Genomic DNA, 18,493 nt, shown 5'->3' on the forward strand with positions numbered 1-18,493 from the left:
ATGTATTTTATCCTGTCTTTCATGATCTTGGGATATCTCACGGTGCTTAAGTCGCTAATCTGCCGTGTTGAAGTGTTATTTGGGAAATTTTCAACTAATTTGTGCCCTTCTACGAAGAATATTTAAGTACTGTTGAGGAGGGGTAATTATTTTAAATGAGCTTAAAATAGCATGTAAAGCTTTCAGTTCTTTTTAATGCTCAGGTGCTGTAACACTTTCATGTTTTTTTAATAGACTAAAGCATGATTGGAATGATTCTTTCTAATGCTGCTTCTTTATGCATTCAATTTTTGATGATTATATGTTTCTGCTCCACTACAAACATCGTGTAGTGGAGAGTATATCGACTGGCTGCATCACAGCCTGGTATGGAAACACCAATGCCCTTGCATGGAAAATCCAATGAAAGACTACCCAAATCAGGTGTTTAAGCTGAGTGCAGAAGACAACCAACTGTACAAGTGCAAAAAGGAAGTAGTAATAATAATAATAATAAAAAATCAATGAGCAATGAGATGAAGATTCCTTGAAAGTGAGTCCATCGGCTGTGATTTGATGGTTCAGACAAAGTTCTCTGTCTGCAGCAAGTCACATCCATGGCCAAAGACAAAGCAGAACACTGAGATTCCACTTCCGAGCTTGCAAGCTAGTCTATCCTGACTGCAGACCACACGTCTTCATTGTGAGACATGCAGAGGAACAGGTTTATATGATGTTTCTCAGCATTTAAAGTTGCACAGAAACATCACTTGGCCAAAATCCCAGGTGCATTCTGATGCAAACTGAACCATAACCCAGTAATAAGCAACCACTCTGGGTGGATTGGACAAATGGACAGCACAACCCAGTGGGAAAATAGCTCTGTGTGTGCAGCCTGAACTGAACGGAATACTGCTGGACTTTTGGTTTGATGCTTGATATTCACTGTTCTTCGCTCGTTTTTGCCGTTTGCGCAATCTTTTATTTTTTCAAGCGTTGGGTGTTTGATGTTCCCTTGAACGGGTTCCATGGTGTTTCTTGGTTCTGAGAGTCTGTGGGAGGACAAATCTCAGAGTTGGATTCTGTAAGTGCACTTTGACAATAAATGTACCTTATTTACACATGCACTTTGAACCCTTGAATTTTGTATATAACATGCTATTCATTTATCAAGTTCCTGGTAACTAACTAGTTTCATTTCACATAAATAGCAGATGCTTCAAAAGAGATATGTTCTCTGAACTAAAGTGGGGTTATCCAACCGGAACATAATTAGACTGGACTATATACGAGTGCATGAGCCAATAAAGCCTCAGCATCTCCTGCTCACTGCAGCATACAAGTTTCACCAGGATCACCAATTCCCTGAAATGAATCATGAACTTGTTTTCACCAACACCCTATGACTTGTCATGAAGTACTGAAGGAACTTAGCAAGTCAGGCAGTATCTATGGAGGGGAATAAACAGTTAACAATTCTGGCCAAGATCATCACAATGAAGGTAAGTGGCCCAAAATATCGACTGTTTATTCTCCTCCATGGATGCTGTCTGACCTGCTGAGTATCTTCAGCATTCTGTGTTGCTCAAGATTTCCAGCATCTGCAGAATCTCTTGTGCCAGCCTCATGACCTCTGTTGCTGGTACACCTCATAAATCCCATTCCAGAATCTCCTGATGTTATCACCAACTGAAATCCATTGGCTCAGGTCACCTTATGCCGACTGACACACTGAGGTACAGAAATGCAGTATGTGAGTTGGCAACTTAAGATGCTATTCAGAACCTATGTCCCAGCCACCTTTTCACATAAACACTAAATATCATAAGAGTCCATGTGTCCTGCCAAAGATTTCCCTGACAAGCAAACCTTGAATACAAACCAGGCATTTATTATTGCTGTGTATGGGAACTTGCTGCATTCAAATCAAGTACTATATTGGGTTGTATAATAGCCATTAATAGGCTTTCAGGAGTTCTGGAATGAAATGCAATATGAATTACCAGTTTGACATTGCAAGAGGTTTCTCATCTACAACAGCCTTGTTCATTGAGAAGAGCAAAAACCCAAAGTCACCTTTGTCTCAAATGATCAGTCTGTCATCCACTATGTTGAAGTGTGTTGAGGGATTGGTGATGAAACATATCAACTCCTGCCCGAGAAGCAACTTGGATCTGCTTTAATTTGCCTACCGTCAGAGCAGATGTCATTTCACTGACTCTTTACTCAATCCTGGAACATCTGGGCAGTGAAGATGCACAAATCAGAATGTTCTTTATTGACTACAACGTAGCATTCAATACTATCATCCCCTCAAAACCAAACAATCAGCTCTAAGACCTAGGCCTTAATACACCTTTCTGCAATTGGATCCTCGATTTCCACACTTGCAGACCCAAGTCAATTTGGATTGGCACCATCTCTTCCACAGTCTCCATCAGCACAGATGCATCACAAGGCTCTGTACTCAGCCCCTGCTCTAATCACTTTATACTTATGACTGTGAGGCTAAGCACAACTCCAATGCCATATTTAAGTTTGCTGATGACACCACTATTGTTGGCAGAATCAAAGGTAGTGATGAATCAGCATATAGGAGGGAGATTGAAAATCTGGCTGAGTGGTGCCACAACAACAGCCTCTCACTCAATGTCGACAAAACCAAGGAGCTGATTATTGACTTCAAGAGGAAAACAAGAGGTCCATGAGCCAGTACTCATTGGGGGATCAGTGGTAGAGAGGGTCATCAACTTTAAATTCCTCAGTGTTGCTCAGAGGATCTGCATGCAAGTGCCATTACAAAGAAAGCAGAGCAGTGACTCTACTTTCTAGAGATGTGCAGTGGAGAGTATATTGGACTAGTTGCATCACAGCCTGATATGGAAGCACCAATGCTTTTGATAGGGAAAGTCTACAAAAAGTAGTGGATAGAGCCCAGTCCATCATGAGTAAAGCCCTCCCTGCCATTGAGCACATCCACATGGAGTGTTGTCACAGGAAAGTAGTATCCATCATCAAGGACCCCATGGTCCAGGACAAGTCCTCTTCTTGCTGCTGCCATCAGGAAGGAGGTACAGGAGCCTCAGTTACCCACACCACCAGCTTCAGGAATAGTTATTATCCCTCAACTATCAGGCTCTTGAACTTGAGGGGATAACTTTACTCAATATTACTCACCCCAACACTGAACTGTTCCCACAAATTATGGACTCACTTTCAAGGACTCTTCATCTCATGTTCTCGACATTTATTGGGTTTTTTCCTTGTATTTCCATAGTTTGTCATCTTTTGCACATTAGCCATTTGTCCATCTTGATGGTTGTGGTCTTTTATTGATTCTATTGTTTCTTTCTATTTACTGAGAATGTCCACAAGAAAATGAACCGCTGGGTTATATATGATGACATACACACACACACACACACACACACACAGATAATAAATTTACTTTGCACTTTGAGAAGGGCTTTCTGATTCCAAATAGTTTCTCTTTCAATTAAGATTTTCTCCTTTAATAGATGGAAGGAAACACACTGTAAATGAGGAAATGGCAGAGAAGTTACTTACCTTACTGTGGAATTCCATCTTTGTTATTAGTAGTTTGAGGTAGATGCAGCTCAGTCTCCCATAACCTTCACTTAAATGGCCCTTAGGGGAAAAGAATTTAAAATACAAACAAATTAGACTTCAGCAAATGATCCAGCCCAGAAAATAATTCTGGTACAATTTGAATGCTGGTGTATCTTAACAGCCGCTTTACAAAACTTTTTCAGTACTTTCACTGATTCACTAGATGTCACTTGTTCCTCTGAGATCAAGCTGAGTTAACCAACCTCAGCCAAGTCAGTCAAAGGATTTCGACTGGCCTCCAAGTTGCTCTGCAGAGAGGGGAAGTGAGTGAAGATTAACTAGGAAGTATTCCTGTTTGCAATATGGTAATGGTAGCCAGAATTAGGAAGTACCCCGTGTTACCTGACCAGAGAATTTGTCTATGTGCAGTTTGTGTATTCTCCTCTGACTGCTAGTTACCCTGAGAGCACTGGCTTCTTCCCACATCCTAAAGGTGTGTTAGTTGGTAGATTAACTGACGAATAAAAATTATTCCTGGTGTAGGTGGGTGGCAAGAGAATCAGAAGCTGATGATCATGTAAGAGAGAATAGGCTATAAGAAAATATTTAATGCTGTGAGAACTAATAGAGACTCAATTGTATGAAGGGTCTTCTATGTTTTGAGAAAATATGATAAATACAAGACGAGAGGATGCTGGAGTGTCAGCTTCGGCCGTAATTCTGCAAGAATGGTGACATCCTTCTGCAAAGTTTCAAACCAGCTAACAGTTGGTGTGTGTTTTTTCAACTGTAATACCTTGAACAGCTCATTCAATTACAATCAGCGACATAGGGTTCGTCTCAGTCCACATTTTAAGATTGGCCACTGAGGAAAGTCAGAGGCAGGTCCGGCAAAATCCAAATCCAATAAGAGACGTCACCCGGACAAAAGAAAGAGAAAACATTGGCAACTTTGGAAACAATCACGAGTACATTTGCAGCTGCCCAGAATTAACAAGTAATAGAACAAGAATTACAGGAGAACACAATTAGTTACTGGAACATTGAGTGTCCAAAAATTCCAGAAAGATTGTTATGTGGAGGAAAATGAAGTAATCAAAAGTAATAACAATACTGGCAGCTCAGTATGGAACAGGACGATATAAAGTGTCATCAACAGTGTTTGCAGGGATAGTCGGCATTCCTCCAAAGTTACTCTTACACATTTCCCATTTTCTTTACTCTACCATTATCAGCTATTTAGGCTCCATAGCAGGAACACACTCACTAAATCTCAGTTGATAATGCTTGGATGAGGCAGCTTTCATTAATGGTTCTATGCAAGTATAAACAGATGTAAAGATGGAGATCTGTTCCATATTTCCTGAGATTTCTATATTCATTTCAGAATTCCGAATATTACAATTTATCTCAAGATTTTTAAAGTCACAAAACAGCCATGCTTCCAAGGAAAAAAATAAGCTTTCAAAGAACATTCAGTAAAAGGGCATTTATGATTATTTAGATCTGTGACTTCTGACCTCTTGTCACTAATGACTCCATTATAACTATTCATAATACATTGCTATTCCAGTGTATCATAAGATCACAAGACACATAGATCAGATCTCAAGATGCTTTCAATAATGCCAAATACATTAACGCACAGATTTAAAATCCCAGATTTTGCAAGGAAACACCAGCTGTTCTCTGCCTTACATGGAAGTCCTTAAGGTGTGGTCAACAGCTGGAGCTAGTTCTTCCCACTTCATTCCAGTGTTGGATCATCATGGAAACCTGTGCAGAAATATGATGCTCCCAAGATTCCCCATAACTTGTTTTGCAGAATCTATTCAAATGAGCTGTGTCAGGTTGAGTTTGGGGCAGAGAGCTTTCACACTCAACTAAATGCAAGAAACTGTAGTGAAGAAAGTTTAGTGGATATCGTAATTGTTTGAATTAAGGCAAGCTTTTAAAGTATAGTTTAAATTTTTTTTTTAATTTAATATCGGAAAGCAAAAGTCTTGGCTATCTTTTCCTTCTGTTTCTGACCATCAAGTAGTTTCAACATCCCACATAACAGACACTGCTTTCATGCTGTAGAAGACTTGTCAGCGTAGAGCATTGCTCGTGACTCAGTCAGCTGTCAAACCTGTCAAGGACTTGAAACAATGATCAAGATACGATTAATTACCTTAAAATTTTAATAGCTAAGGCAAAACTCTTAAATGGATTGGTTATTCAAAATATTTATGTAGATCAATTAAGTCATTACATGAAAATTACAAAATAGCTTTGTCCTGTATAGCTGTACCTCTCCATTGCAACTAACAGACTCGCCAAATCTAACACAGAACCACTGGAATTGCCAGATTCTCCAACTTAAGTGTTGAGGATCTGTAGCAGGTTCAGATTTTACAGTATACAAATCCCCAATGATAATCGCCAGCAAGTTTGGGAGCATTCAGACATTCCGTCAATATTCAGACATTACAATTCAATAGGGGTTGGAGGATAAATTCATGGGAGTCAAGATAAGAATAAGCCAGTTTACAGTAGGTACCAGGTTTTGGGTGGCAGGGAGGAGATACAGTACATCTCTACCAAAAGGAGGTCTAAGGCACTCCTCCCCTCCATTAGCCTGCAGGTCACCTTTGGACAAGGTGTAGCATCTGCTTAGAACCCCAATCAGGGTCACATGAAGCCATGGCAACAGGTGGTGGATGGAGAATCTGGCAATTCCAGTGGTGCTGTGTTAGATTTGGCGAGTCTGTTAGTTGCAATGTAGAGGTACAGCTATAAAGGACAAAGCTATTTTGTAATTTTCATGTAATGACTTAATTGATCTACATAAATATTTTGAATAACTAGTCCATTTAAGAATTTTGCTTTAGCTATTAAAATTTTAAGGTAATTAATCGTATCTTGATCATTGTTTCTGATCTTTAGAAAGCTTCAAGTCCTTGAGAGGTTTGAAGGCTGACTGACTCACGAGCAATGCTCTATGCTGACAAGTCTTCTACAGCGTGAAAGCAGTGTCTGTATTATAGGATGTTGAAACTACTTGATGGTCAGAAACAGTACGAGTAGCTGGTGCTTATCACAAGTCCTGGTTATGCGACCACTGACACCAGGCAATCTCTGAAGGGTATTGATAATGGCTGGGGTCACCTGTTTTGTAAAGACGCTGCCCAGAAGGTGGCAATGGCAAACCACTTCTGTAGAATTTGCCAAGAACAATCATCATCATAGACCATCATCACCCATATTATACGACACGGCACATAATAATGATGATGATGATGATGATGATATGGCAGGATTAGTGTCAATGGATGCTTGATAGTTGCACAGACTCGATGGGCCAAAGGGCTTGTTCCAATACTGTTCCCCTTCCTGATTCTGTAATTTCAACTATTTTACTTTCCAACCTACTATTGGTGGATTTGTCATCATGTATTCCACTGCACACTTCTGTCTTGCTAGGTTTCTTTCCCATTTGAAAACCACATCTTTGTCCAAATTAATATTGTCTTTCCTTATATCTGCTCATCAACCACTTTATCACTAAAAACTTCACTCATGTTAAACAGCTTGTCTTTAACAAACCCATGCAGATTTTCTCTAATCAAACAAAATTATTTCCAATTCTATCTGATTATTGTTTCTAAGACTTTCCTACTAAGGTTAAACAGATTGGTCTATCTACTGGTTTTATTCAACACCCTTTAAACAAGCATGCAACATTTGCAATTTCCCAGTCCTCAAACTTTGAGTCCCATGCAGAATCTTAACCTCGTTTTGTTTTGCTGGGATTCCAGACACAACTTTTTCGTTCATGAAACTTAATGCGAAGTACTTAAATACTTCAGTAATGACCTGCACTTTCATGAGTATATTTCCTTTTTTTAAACCTTTGATCCACCCCACCTCTCCTCTTGCAACACTTTTTCCTGTTTACATTCTAATAAGCTATTTTTGAATTCCTCTTTGTGTTTGCTGCCAATTTTTTCTCATGCTCTCCCTGTGCCTCTTATTTACTCTGAACTACATGAGGAGATGCAAAATCTGTTCCACATCTGAAGAGGGTGCAAGTGTTTTCATAATGGAAATAAAAAGAGAATACAATATAAACAAGTGAACACAAAGATCAGGATAATCAAATTCATTTCCCTCTCCAAGATTTTAAGTTTTTAAAAGGAATCTATAGATAAGAATAGACTGCTGTGACCTCAGGTTGGGCAATGAATATGTTACTTGTTGCTATGGTTTAGCTCTACAGTAGCTTCCTCAGACTTCAGAGAGCTTACTTTCGTTCATGAGTTTGGACAAGTGCTAGTGGTCTTATGTTATATTCTCCATGGAAACAAACCATATCCAAATTCAACCCACCCGCATAACTGGAGTTCCCAGGAGGAATCAGAGACAACGCCAAAATTCTGATGGAATTATCAAAAACACCAAAGCCAAGTTTTGCCACATTTGTCCTTTGGCCCAATCTAACATTTGTTCATTCAGTATAAATGAGAACAAAAACTGAAATTTTGCAACAGCAGTAAAAAGGCAAAGCAACATAATACTTCAAACTGAACACACAGTTTTAAAGTAGTCTATCTCGTGTTCAGGCTTAAATCAAGAAATTTTGTTCTAATTCACACGTGAATTTCTTCAAAATTACCTTTCAAAGTAAGGGCAAAAAAAACAAGAAAAAAATCTTGAATTCTACAAACTCAGATTGCAGAGATTTTTCGCTGAACAAAACGATAATGAGTTAAATATGCATTATGAATTATTCAAGTTGTTTTGAGTTTTAGTATTCAAGTGCTGAAGTTGTGGTAAGGCAAGGGTTATGGACAATACCTAGGCAAGGATGGGCTTGAACAGGTATAATCAAGTGAGAAACCTCTGCTTACTACACGAGCTAGGCCATGTAACTGTGGCAGTGTGTACTCAAGCCAGACCAGTGAGGCCTCTTTCGTGAGAACTTTCTGGAAAGGTCTTCCTAAACATAGTGTCCCTTTACACAGGAGGAGTGCCAGAGAAGGACGAGACAGGAATAACAGGAGTATGTGAAACACTCAGGAATAATTGCTTTGCTAACTTCAAAATATTATCGGTTGTCAGCTTGAAGCTTCGATCGATTCTTAACACCTTTATTGTGAATGGCAGTTGATCTTGCAAAGAAAGAATTCAAACAAATACAATTCACCAAATGGTCAACATCAGTAACATCAATTGTGTGTAAAAATAGCAGTTTCCTGTCCTGGCTTCAGAACAGTGTGGGTGACGGGGCCATGCTGTTCTCCTTGTGCACAAGTAAAATAAAAAGAATGCTTGAGCTGTAAGAGTGCGTGTGTTGTGGGCTCAGTTATTTTAACTATCTTATTTTTTTTAAATCACAAGCACAGCATTTAACCCAAAACAAGTTTCATCTGATTTCTGACAGATACCAGTCACACAGTGGAATGTCTGAGCAGTGAAAGATTTATGACCTAACAGACTGAAGAGAGTACTCCCGCAGGAAATAATTCCATTGTGAATCCCGATAGAAACATTTAAAAGATGACTTCATTATCTGGTGCTATGTTTTTAATTCAACTCATATCAATTCTTCTAAGGTTTTAAAAAAAAACCCACTTTCTATTTTACTAAAGGCACAAGTTAGTTCAGCAAGCTCAATCACTGGACATTGGATGAAATGCAGAAACCTTCTTATTCTACAATGACTCAATTATCCATCAGTGACCCTACATACACAGAAAACATTCTGTAGAGTTAAATCATACTGTAATTAAGTTAAAACAGTCTGAAGTTAAGATACCACAGTGGTTAGCATACCATTTCATAATTACAATGAGAATGTGGTGAACTTCAAAATTTTAAAAATGCAACTACACTGAATAAGAATTGAAACAGCACTCTGAACAGACTGAGATGGCCTACTTCATATTTGACACCATTTTATTTCTTTAAGTACATGTACAGATTGGAAAGGAACCATGAGTCCATCTGTGGAAACAGAATGTGTCCCACTTGTGCAATAAATAATGAACGATTGTCTTTCATCCATCCCCCGCCCTGCAAAGGCTGTGATACTGCTTCATGGCTGCCAGTGGGCAGATAGTGGGCTTATCGTTCTAATCAGCTTGGGCAGACATTACAGCTGACACAAAGGGCGTGCACATTTTTTATGATCCCTGTTTTTTTTTATATATATATATATATATAGCTACTCTTGCTGTCACCATTTTCCCACATTGTCACAGCAATTCCTGCAAGCATCTGCTTTACGTGCCCCCGTGACTAACAAGTGCAGTGAGTGACATTCTGAGAACTGCATGGGTGCGTCCTACATTTTCAGTCATTTTGGTACACAATGTCAACTCACAAATCAAAACCAATAACCATTGAAATAGCCTGATGTTTTTATTTTGAAATGAACATGAATAAAGATTACGTTATTCAACAATAGAACAAAGTATATCAGTCATAAATGTTCAGAAATATCCTTTTCATACTTCCCAAACACATTAACAATCCTGAATCACAAAGCTTAGGATAACCACTGCAAACAAATCCTCCCTTTTTCTGTCCTTCGTAGTTATTCAACTTTTTTCTGCTCGGGACTCTGATGCCTTTTTTTCATTAACCGAGGTCTTTATGCAATTTCATACAAGTTAAAAGTTGCCCAGGCTGCTTTAACAATACCAGGATTCATAAGCAACCACTGATTACAAAGTTAGATGATCAGGCTGAAGCCACAAGAGTACATCTACAGAACCTTTAACAAAGCTTGTCTTTGTTCCTTAAACAAAACAGCTTCTAAACAGCAGTCAACTGAACACGACCTCCTTCAAAAATTTATACACTTTCCAGTCTGCACTGCCTAAACTAATACTTGGATAGCAGCAGCTCACGAAATTTTCATATCCAAATAATCTACCAGCACATGTGAAATACAGCATATTTTACTTTCAAACTATGACTATGATGTATGTTAATATCCTGTCTTTAAAGACAGGAGGCAGAATAACAAGGTGACCTCTGTAGCATTGATCTTAAATATATAAATACCAATGTCTATCTCCTTTTCATTGAGTTAAACATAATACCGTAATGGCCAAGTAGGTTTAACCACTAAATCATACGTATGAAATAAAATTCCGTCACCCAAGTGCATTTCAAAAAATAAAAGGTGCTTCACAAATACGAAGTGCAACGTTGAAAACAGATAATCCAATTACTTAATTAATCAAGCTATTCACATTTAAAGCCTCTGTTTAAGTGCCAAGATTGGCACAAATGCCAAATATCAATACTCTTCATCGCTTCCCACTCAGGTTAGGACCACCTTTGATTTTCTGTTCGTCTCACAGACAAATTTCAAACCAAACACCAAGTCCCTCAGACTCATAATTCTATCCAATTCTCACAGTTGGCAACAATAATTAGCTCATACTAATTGATGCATTATCATCTTCAGGCTCAACTTCTCCGCAGAATCATAGAATTATTAGATCACAGAGGCAGCAATTCAGCCCATGAAATCTGTGATAGCTCCAATATAGTAATCCCATCTGGCCCAATTCCCCACAGACCTCTCGGTTACTCTTCTCAAGTGGCATCCAAGTTCCTGTGAAAAGCCCTCAGTGAACCTGCCTCCACTTCCCTTACGGCAATGAATCCCTGAGCATTATCACAAAGAAAATACATTTTCCTAAAGTCTTCTAGTTGTTGCCCAAAGTTTGAAATCTGTTCTCATCCTTGAAACACAATGGGAAAACCGTTCCTCTACTTAACTTTAATTAGTCACGAACTTGCACACAACAAAGCTCCTCCCAATCTTTTTTGCTCCGTGAAGAACACCCCAACTTCTCCAGTCTAAAGGTACTGCTGATATCACCCACAGAGTCTCAGCCTGGAACATTCTCTCTTTATTCTTCTCCACAGATGTTGCCTGACCTGATGAGCTCCTTCAGCATTGTGTGTGTGTTACTCTGGATTTCAGCCATCTGCAGAATCTCTTGGGTTTACCATTCTGGTAAATCTTTTGCAAGCCTTTGCTTGGTCCGTCTGTATTCCTCTCATAGAATGACCAAAATTTCATGCAGTTGTGGCCAATCAATAACTTCATTCACTCTATGCCTCCATGAATCAGAGGATCCCATATTCCTTAATCACTCTCAATACATTCTTCCACTGTCAAGGATTTATGTAATTATATACCCATGTCCCTAGATTCCTGCACACTCTGAGAACCATGTGATTTTAGTCAACATCATTAACTTAAATAGTAAACTTAGTCTGCCACTCATCTACTCATTCACCAAATCTTATCTATAACTTTCTGAAGCCTGTTTGTTCTTCTTTCATGGTATATCAAAATTCCAAAAGCTATCATTCCAAAACTTAAACCTAACACTAATGCCTACATCATTACTATATCACAAAATATTTAATGATCCCCGATTAACAGCGGAAGAACAGCACCATCGATTTATCGTTTGTTATATGCCTTTAACCATCCTATTTGTGCTGGTGTCTCTTTAATTCCATGCTCTTCAGTTTTGCAGAGCAACTTTTGTTTGGGACTTACTCAAATACCTTGTAGAAATCCTCAAAACAACATCTATTGCAATCTCTTCATTAACTTTGTGCTATGTCATCAAAACACTCGTCAGATCAGTTGAACTATTACCTTCAACAAATCCATTCTAGCTCAGTCCAAGTAGTAAATAATGTTTCCCTGAATAGAATTTAGAAAAATATCCTTATAGCCAAGGTAAAATAGTTTTATCTCCAGTTGCCTTGCCCACTCTTCCACTCCTTTGGCAAGCATGTTCCCTAACCATCTTCCTTGTACTATTTGATTTAGATCAGTTTTTTAAAACCTGCTCTATCAACCCTGAACACCTAACCAAGTGTGTATCACATTAAGACCAGATGACTGTTTTATTTTGAGCAGAGCCAGCTTAGCACTGTCTCATCAATTGTCACCCCATCTGTTATCTCTATCACTTCCCTTTCCACAGAGAGTTTAGCAGCATCTTGTGCCTTATAAAAAGAATGGTATTTATTCCAACATACTAAAAATGTGCTGTTCACTTCGTTTACATTAACCAACTACGTTCTTCTTTTTATTATCTGCCTAGACCTTGCTTTTACATTGACTATCCTTCCCCTCTCATACCCTTTGCTCACCTTATTTCCCTTTTCATTTTAGCCCTCAGCTTACTTTACTCAGCCTGGCTCTCCTTGGGATTCCTCATCTGGGGCAAATTGAAATTGATGAGAAATAATTTGGTGTATAGTGTGCAGTTTTGGTCACCTACCTGCAGGAAAGATGTAAATAAGGTTGAAAGCGTATAGAGAAAATTTACAAGGATGTTGCTAGAACTGGAGGAACCTAATTATAAGGAAAAATTGAATTGGTTAGGACTTTATTCCTTGGAACATAGTACAATGCAAGCAGGCTTTTTCTGAGGTTGGGTGGGACTACAACCAGAGGTCATGGGTTAAGGGTAAAAGGTGAAATGTTTAAGGAGAACATTAGGGAAACTTCTTCACTCAGAGGGTTGTGAGAGTGCGGAACGAGCTGCCAGTGCAAGTGGTACATGCAAGCTCGATTTCAACGTTTAAGAGAAGTTTGCAGAAGTACACGGATGCTAGGGATGGGGAGGGTTATGGCTCCATGCAGGTTAATGGAAGTACCTGTTTAAACGGTTTGGCATGGCCTAGCTTGTTTCCATGCTGCACTTTTCTGTGACTCTCTGACCCCACGCTAGACCATCGGAAAACTGTCTCCAACACCATCACTAACCTCATCAGTTCGGGAGATCTCCCATCCACTGCCACCAAACACAGAGTCCCCTTACCCCACAATGCTCGCTTCTGCCTCCGACCCACGATCCACACACCTGACTGTCCGGGTAGGCCGACTGTCTCTGCCTGCTCCTGCCCCACTGAACTTGTGTCCTCCTACCTCAAATTCATTCTATCTCCCTTGGTTCAGTCCCTTCCCACCAACATCCTCAACAAGTCTCATGCCCTCGGTTTCCTCACTAACTTTCAATTCCACAGCCCTGACCAGCTGATTTTCACTATGGATGTCCAGTCCCTATACAACCATCAAGAAGGCCTTAAAGCTCTCCACTTCTTTCTCAATAAAAGAACCATCCAGTTTCCCTGCACCACCACCCTCCTCCATCTGGCAGAACTGGTCCTCACGCTCAGCAATTTTTCCTTTGGCTCCTTGACTCAAGGGGTGGACATGGGCACTCGCAAGGGCTCCGGTCATGCTTGCCTCTTCGTTAGCTATGTAGAACAATCTATGTTCCAGGCCACCCCCAGTAGTACTCCCCAACTCTTCCTCTACTTCATTGACGACTACATTGGCGCTGCTTCATGCACCCATGTTGAGCTTGTCCATTTCAGCAACTTTGCCTCGAACATCCATCGCACCCTTAAATTTACTTAGTCCATTTCTGACATATTCCTCCCCTTCCAAATATCTCTGTCTCCATCTCTGGAAAGAAACTGTTTATCAACATATATAAAAAACCGATTCCTGCTGTTATCTTGACTATACCTCTTTCCATCCGGTCTCCTGTAAAATGCTATCCCCTTTTCTCAGTTTCTTCATCCCCGCTGCATCTGCTCCAGGATGTGGCTTTCCTCTCTAGGACATCACAGATTGTCCTTCTTCAAAGAACGAGGTTTCCCTTCCTCCACAATTGATCCTGCCCTCACTTGCATCTCCTCCATTTCCCGAATATTCGTGCTCACCCAATCTTCCTGCTGCCTTGACAGTGATACAGTTCCTCTTAACCTTAACTATTACCTCATGAGCATCAGCATCCAACACCACACCATCTTCTGCAACTTCCACCACATCCAAAGGGATCCGAACAGCAAACATCTTTACCTCCACTCCCCCCTCTCCGCCTTCCACAGGTATCACTCCTTCCATGATTTCCTTGTCCATTCATCCCTCCCAGTACTTATCCCTGCAAGTGGTCAAAGTGCTACACCTGCCCATTCACTTCCTCCATTCAGGGCCCCAAACGGTACCCCAAGGTGAGGTAATGCTTCACCGGCAAATCTGCTGGGGTCATCTACTGTGTCTGGCGGTCCCGATGCATCTTCCGCTACATTGGTGAGACCCGTCATAAACTGGCGAGCACCTCCAAACCAACCGTCTAATGCGGAACTTCCTGGTGGCCAAACATTTTAATTCCAATTCCCTTTCCTGTTCTGACACATCAGTCCATGGCCTCCTCTTGTGCCAAGACAAGGACACTCTCAGGGTGGAGAAACAACACGTTATATTCTTTCTGGGTAGCCTCCAACCTGACGGAATTAATATTGATTTCTCCTTCTGGTAAAAAAAAACTCCCCTCCCCCCCTTCTACTCCCTACCCTGACCTCTTACCTCTTCCCACTTGCCTATCACCTCCCCAGGACCCACCTGTTTCCCTTTCTCCAATGGTCCACTCTCCTCTCCCATCAGATTCCTTCCCCTGCGCTCATTTTTCTGTTACAGTGGTATATATTAATATTTGTTATACTGCTTCATGGCCTTTTATATATCATTGAAGTTAATCTTCCTCCAATTTCAAAAGAAAACTTTAGACTTCCACTTGTCCTTGTCTATCATTCATCTGCATTTTAAGAAAGACCACAGGAGGAGAATTAGACCATTCAGCCCATCGTCTGCTTGTCAATCACGGCTGATTCACTATTCCTCTCAACCCCATTCTCCACATAACATTTCACACATGACTATCAATCTGTACTTTTAATATCCCCAATGACTTGGCCTCCACAGCTGTCTGCGGCAATGTATTCTACAGGTTCACCACCATCTGCTAAAGAAATTCCTCCTCATATCTGTTCTAAAAGGACGTCCTTGTATTCTGAGGTTGTGTCCTCAAGCCCTTGCCTCTCCCCCTGTTGGGAACATCCTGTCCACATCCATTCTATCTTGGGCTTTCAATAGGTTTCAATGAGATCCCCCCTCATTCTTCTAAACTCCATCAGTTACAGGTCTGGAGCCATCAAACACTGCTCATACATTACCTCTTCTACGCCCAGAATCATTCTCATACACCTCCTCTGGACCCTCTCCAACGTCAACATAAGCTTATTCATATCATAGGCCCAAAACTGCTCACATTTCTCCAAGTGTGATCTGTCCAATGCTTAATAAAGCCTTAGTATTAAATCCTCGTTTTAATATTCTAGTCCTCTCAAAATGAATGCTAACATTGCAATTTGCCTTCCTTACAACCAACTCGACTTGCAAATTAGTCTTTCGGGAATCCTGCACCAGGACTCCCAAGTCCTCTTGTACCTACAATTTCTGAATTCACTGTGTTTAGGAAACAAGCTACTTTTATTCCTTCTACCATGCTGCATGACCACAGCCTTCCCTCCAATGTATTCATTCTGCCTGTTTGCCCATCCTGCTCATCAAAGTTCAAAGTAAATTTATCCAAGTACATAATGTCACCATATACAACCCTGAGATTCATTTTCTTGTGGGCATTCAAAGCAAATACAAAGAAACACAACAGAATCAATGAAAAACTGCACACAATAAAGATGGACAAACAATCAATGTGCAAAAGACACCAAATAGTGCAATCACAAAAAAAGAAAAACAAAATAAATAGATATCAAGAAAACAACAGGAATTCTGCAGATGCTGGAAATTCAAGCAATACACATCAAAGTTGCTGGTGAACGCAGCAGGCCAAGCAGCATCTGTAGGAAGAGGTGCAGTCGACGTTTCAGGCCGAGACCCTTCATCAGGACTAAATGAAGGAAGAGTTAGTAAGGGATTTGAAAGTGGGAGGGGGAGGGGGAGATCCAAAATGATAGGAGAAGACAGGAGGGGGAGGGATGGAGCCAAGAGCTGGACAGGTGATTGGCAAAAGGGGATACGAGAGGATCATGGGACAGGAGGCCCAGGAAGAAAGACAAGGGGGGGGGGGACCCAAAGGATGGGCAAGGAGTATATTCAGAGGGACGGAGGGAGAAAAAGGAGAGTGAGAGAAAGAATGTGTGTATAAAAATAAGTAACAGATGGGCTACGAGGGGGAGGTGGGGCCTTAGCGGAAGTTAGAGAAGTCGATGTTCATGCCATCAGGTTGGAGGCTACCCAGACGGAATATAAGGTGTTGTTCCTCCAACCTGAGTGTGGCTTCACCTTTACAGTAGAGGAGGCCGTGGATAGACATGTCAGAATGGGAATGGGATGTGGAATTAAAATGTGTGGCCACTGGGAGATCCTGCTTTCTCTGGCGGACAGAGCGTAGATGTTCAGCAAAGCGGTCTCCCAGTCTGCGTCGGGTCTCGCCAATATATAAAAGGCCACATCGGGAGCACCGGATGCAGTATATCACCCCAGTCGACTCACAGGTGAGGTGTTGCCTCACCTGGAAGGACTGTTTGGGGCCCTGAATGGTGGTAAGGGAGGAAGTGTAAGGGCATGTGTAGCACTTGTTCCACTTACACGGGTAAGTGCCAGGAGGGAGATCAGTGGGGAGACGAATGGACAAGGGAGTTGCGTAGGGAGCGAACCCTGCGGAATGCAGAGAGTGGGGGGGAGGGAAAGATGTGCTTAGTGGTGGGATCCCGTTGGAGGTGGCGGAAGTTACGGAGAATAATATGTTGGACCCGGAGGCTGGTGGGGTGGTAGGTAAGTAGGTAAATATCAAGAACATGAGTTGTAGAGTCCTTGAAAGTGAGTCCATAGGTTGTGCACTCAGTTCAGTGTTGGGCTGGGAGAAGTTATCCCCTCTGGTTCAAGAGCCTGATGGTTGAGGGGTGATAACTATTCCTGAACCTTGTGGCTCCTACACCTCCTTTTAGATGGCAGCAGCAAGAAGAGAGCATGGCCTGGTTGGTGGAATCCTTGATGATGGATGTTGCTTTCCCACAACAACTCTCCTTGTAGACGTGGGGAAATCTTTACCTGTGTTGGACTGGGCTGTATCCAATAGTTTTGGTATGCTTTTCTGTTCAAAGTCATTGATGTTTCTGTACCATGCCATGTTGCATCCAACCAGTCAGTATACTCTCCATCACATATCTATAGAAGTTCGTCAAAACGTTCTCAAATCTTTGCATGTGCTCCTGTGCTGGACCCCAGGACAGATCCTCTGAGATGATAGCACCAAGGAATTTAAAGTTGCTGACTCTCTCCACCTCTGATCCCCAAGGACTGGCTCATGGACCTCCAGCTTCCTCCTCCTGTAGTCAATAGTCAGCTGAGTGAAATGTTGTTGTTGTGGCACCATTCAATCTCTCCTCTACATGCTGATTTATTACCTTTGATTTAGCCAACAACAGTGGTGTCATCAACAAACTTAAATACGGCATTAGAATCTGTCCAAGTCCTTCTGCAGATTCCCCGCTTTCTCAATACTACTTGCTGTCCACCTATCTGTCCACCTATCTTTCCTCCATTTGCAAACCTGGCCACAAAGCCATTAATTCCACCATCCAGATCATTAAAATATTACGTGAAAAGTAGCTAACTGAACACAAACCCCTGCGGAACACCACTCATCACTGGCGGCAAACCGGAAAAAGGCCCCTTTATTCCCACTCTTTGCCTTCTTCCAATCAACCAATCTTCTGTCCAAGCTGGTACCTTCGCTGTTTCCATCACCACCTCTGACAGCACATTCTGGGCACCCACCATTCTCAATATAAAAAGAAACTTGCCTCATACATCTCCTTTGAATTTATACTTTCTCACCTTAAACGTACGTTCTCTAGTATTAGACATTGGCAATTAACAGAATACTGTCTTTCTACACTTCATCTCCCAAAATGCCAGACTTTACATTTGGTCAGAATAAACTCCATCTGCCATTAATGGCTGTATCACGGCCTAGGATGGAAACACCAATGCCTAGGAACAGAAAGCTGCAGAAAGTGATGGATATAGTCCAGT

The 18,493-nt window shown here is 41.1% G+C and overlaps 1 protein-coding gene across 3 annotated transcripts in view; it reads right to left on the bottom strand.

Moving 5' to 3' along the window:
* The window catches only part of hip1 (huntingtin interacting protein 1), a 320,161-nt gene that overhangs the window by 126,984 nt on the left and 174,684 nt on the right, over window positions 1–18,493 (bottom strand). For all 3 annotated transcript variants that reach the window (XM_072243134.1, XM_072243136.1, XM_072243135.1), the window contains one exon: window positions 3,547–3,627. In XM_072243134.1, the coding sequence (XP_072099235.1) occupies window positions 3,547–3,627 (81 nt within the window). The remainder of the gene's footprint in view (window positions 1–3,546; window positions 3,628–18,493) is intronic.

The sequence above is a fragment of the Mobula birostris genome, chromosome 25 (assembly GCF_030028105.1).
Source record: "Mobula birostris isolate sMobBir1 chromosome 25, sMobBir1.hap1, whole genome shotgun sequence".
Lineage (NCBI taxonomy): Eukaryota > Metazoa > Chordata > Chondrichthyes > Myliobatiformes > Myliobatidae > Mobula > Mobula birostris.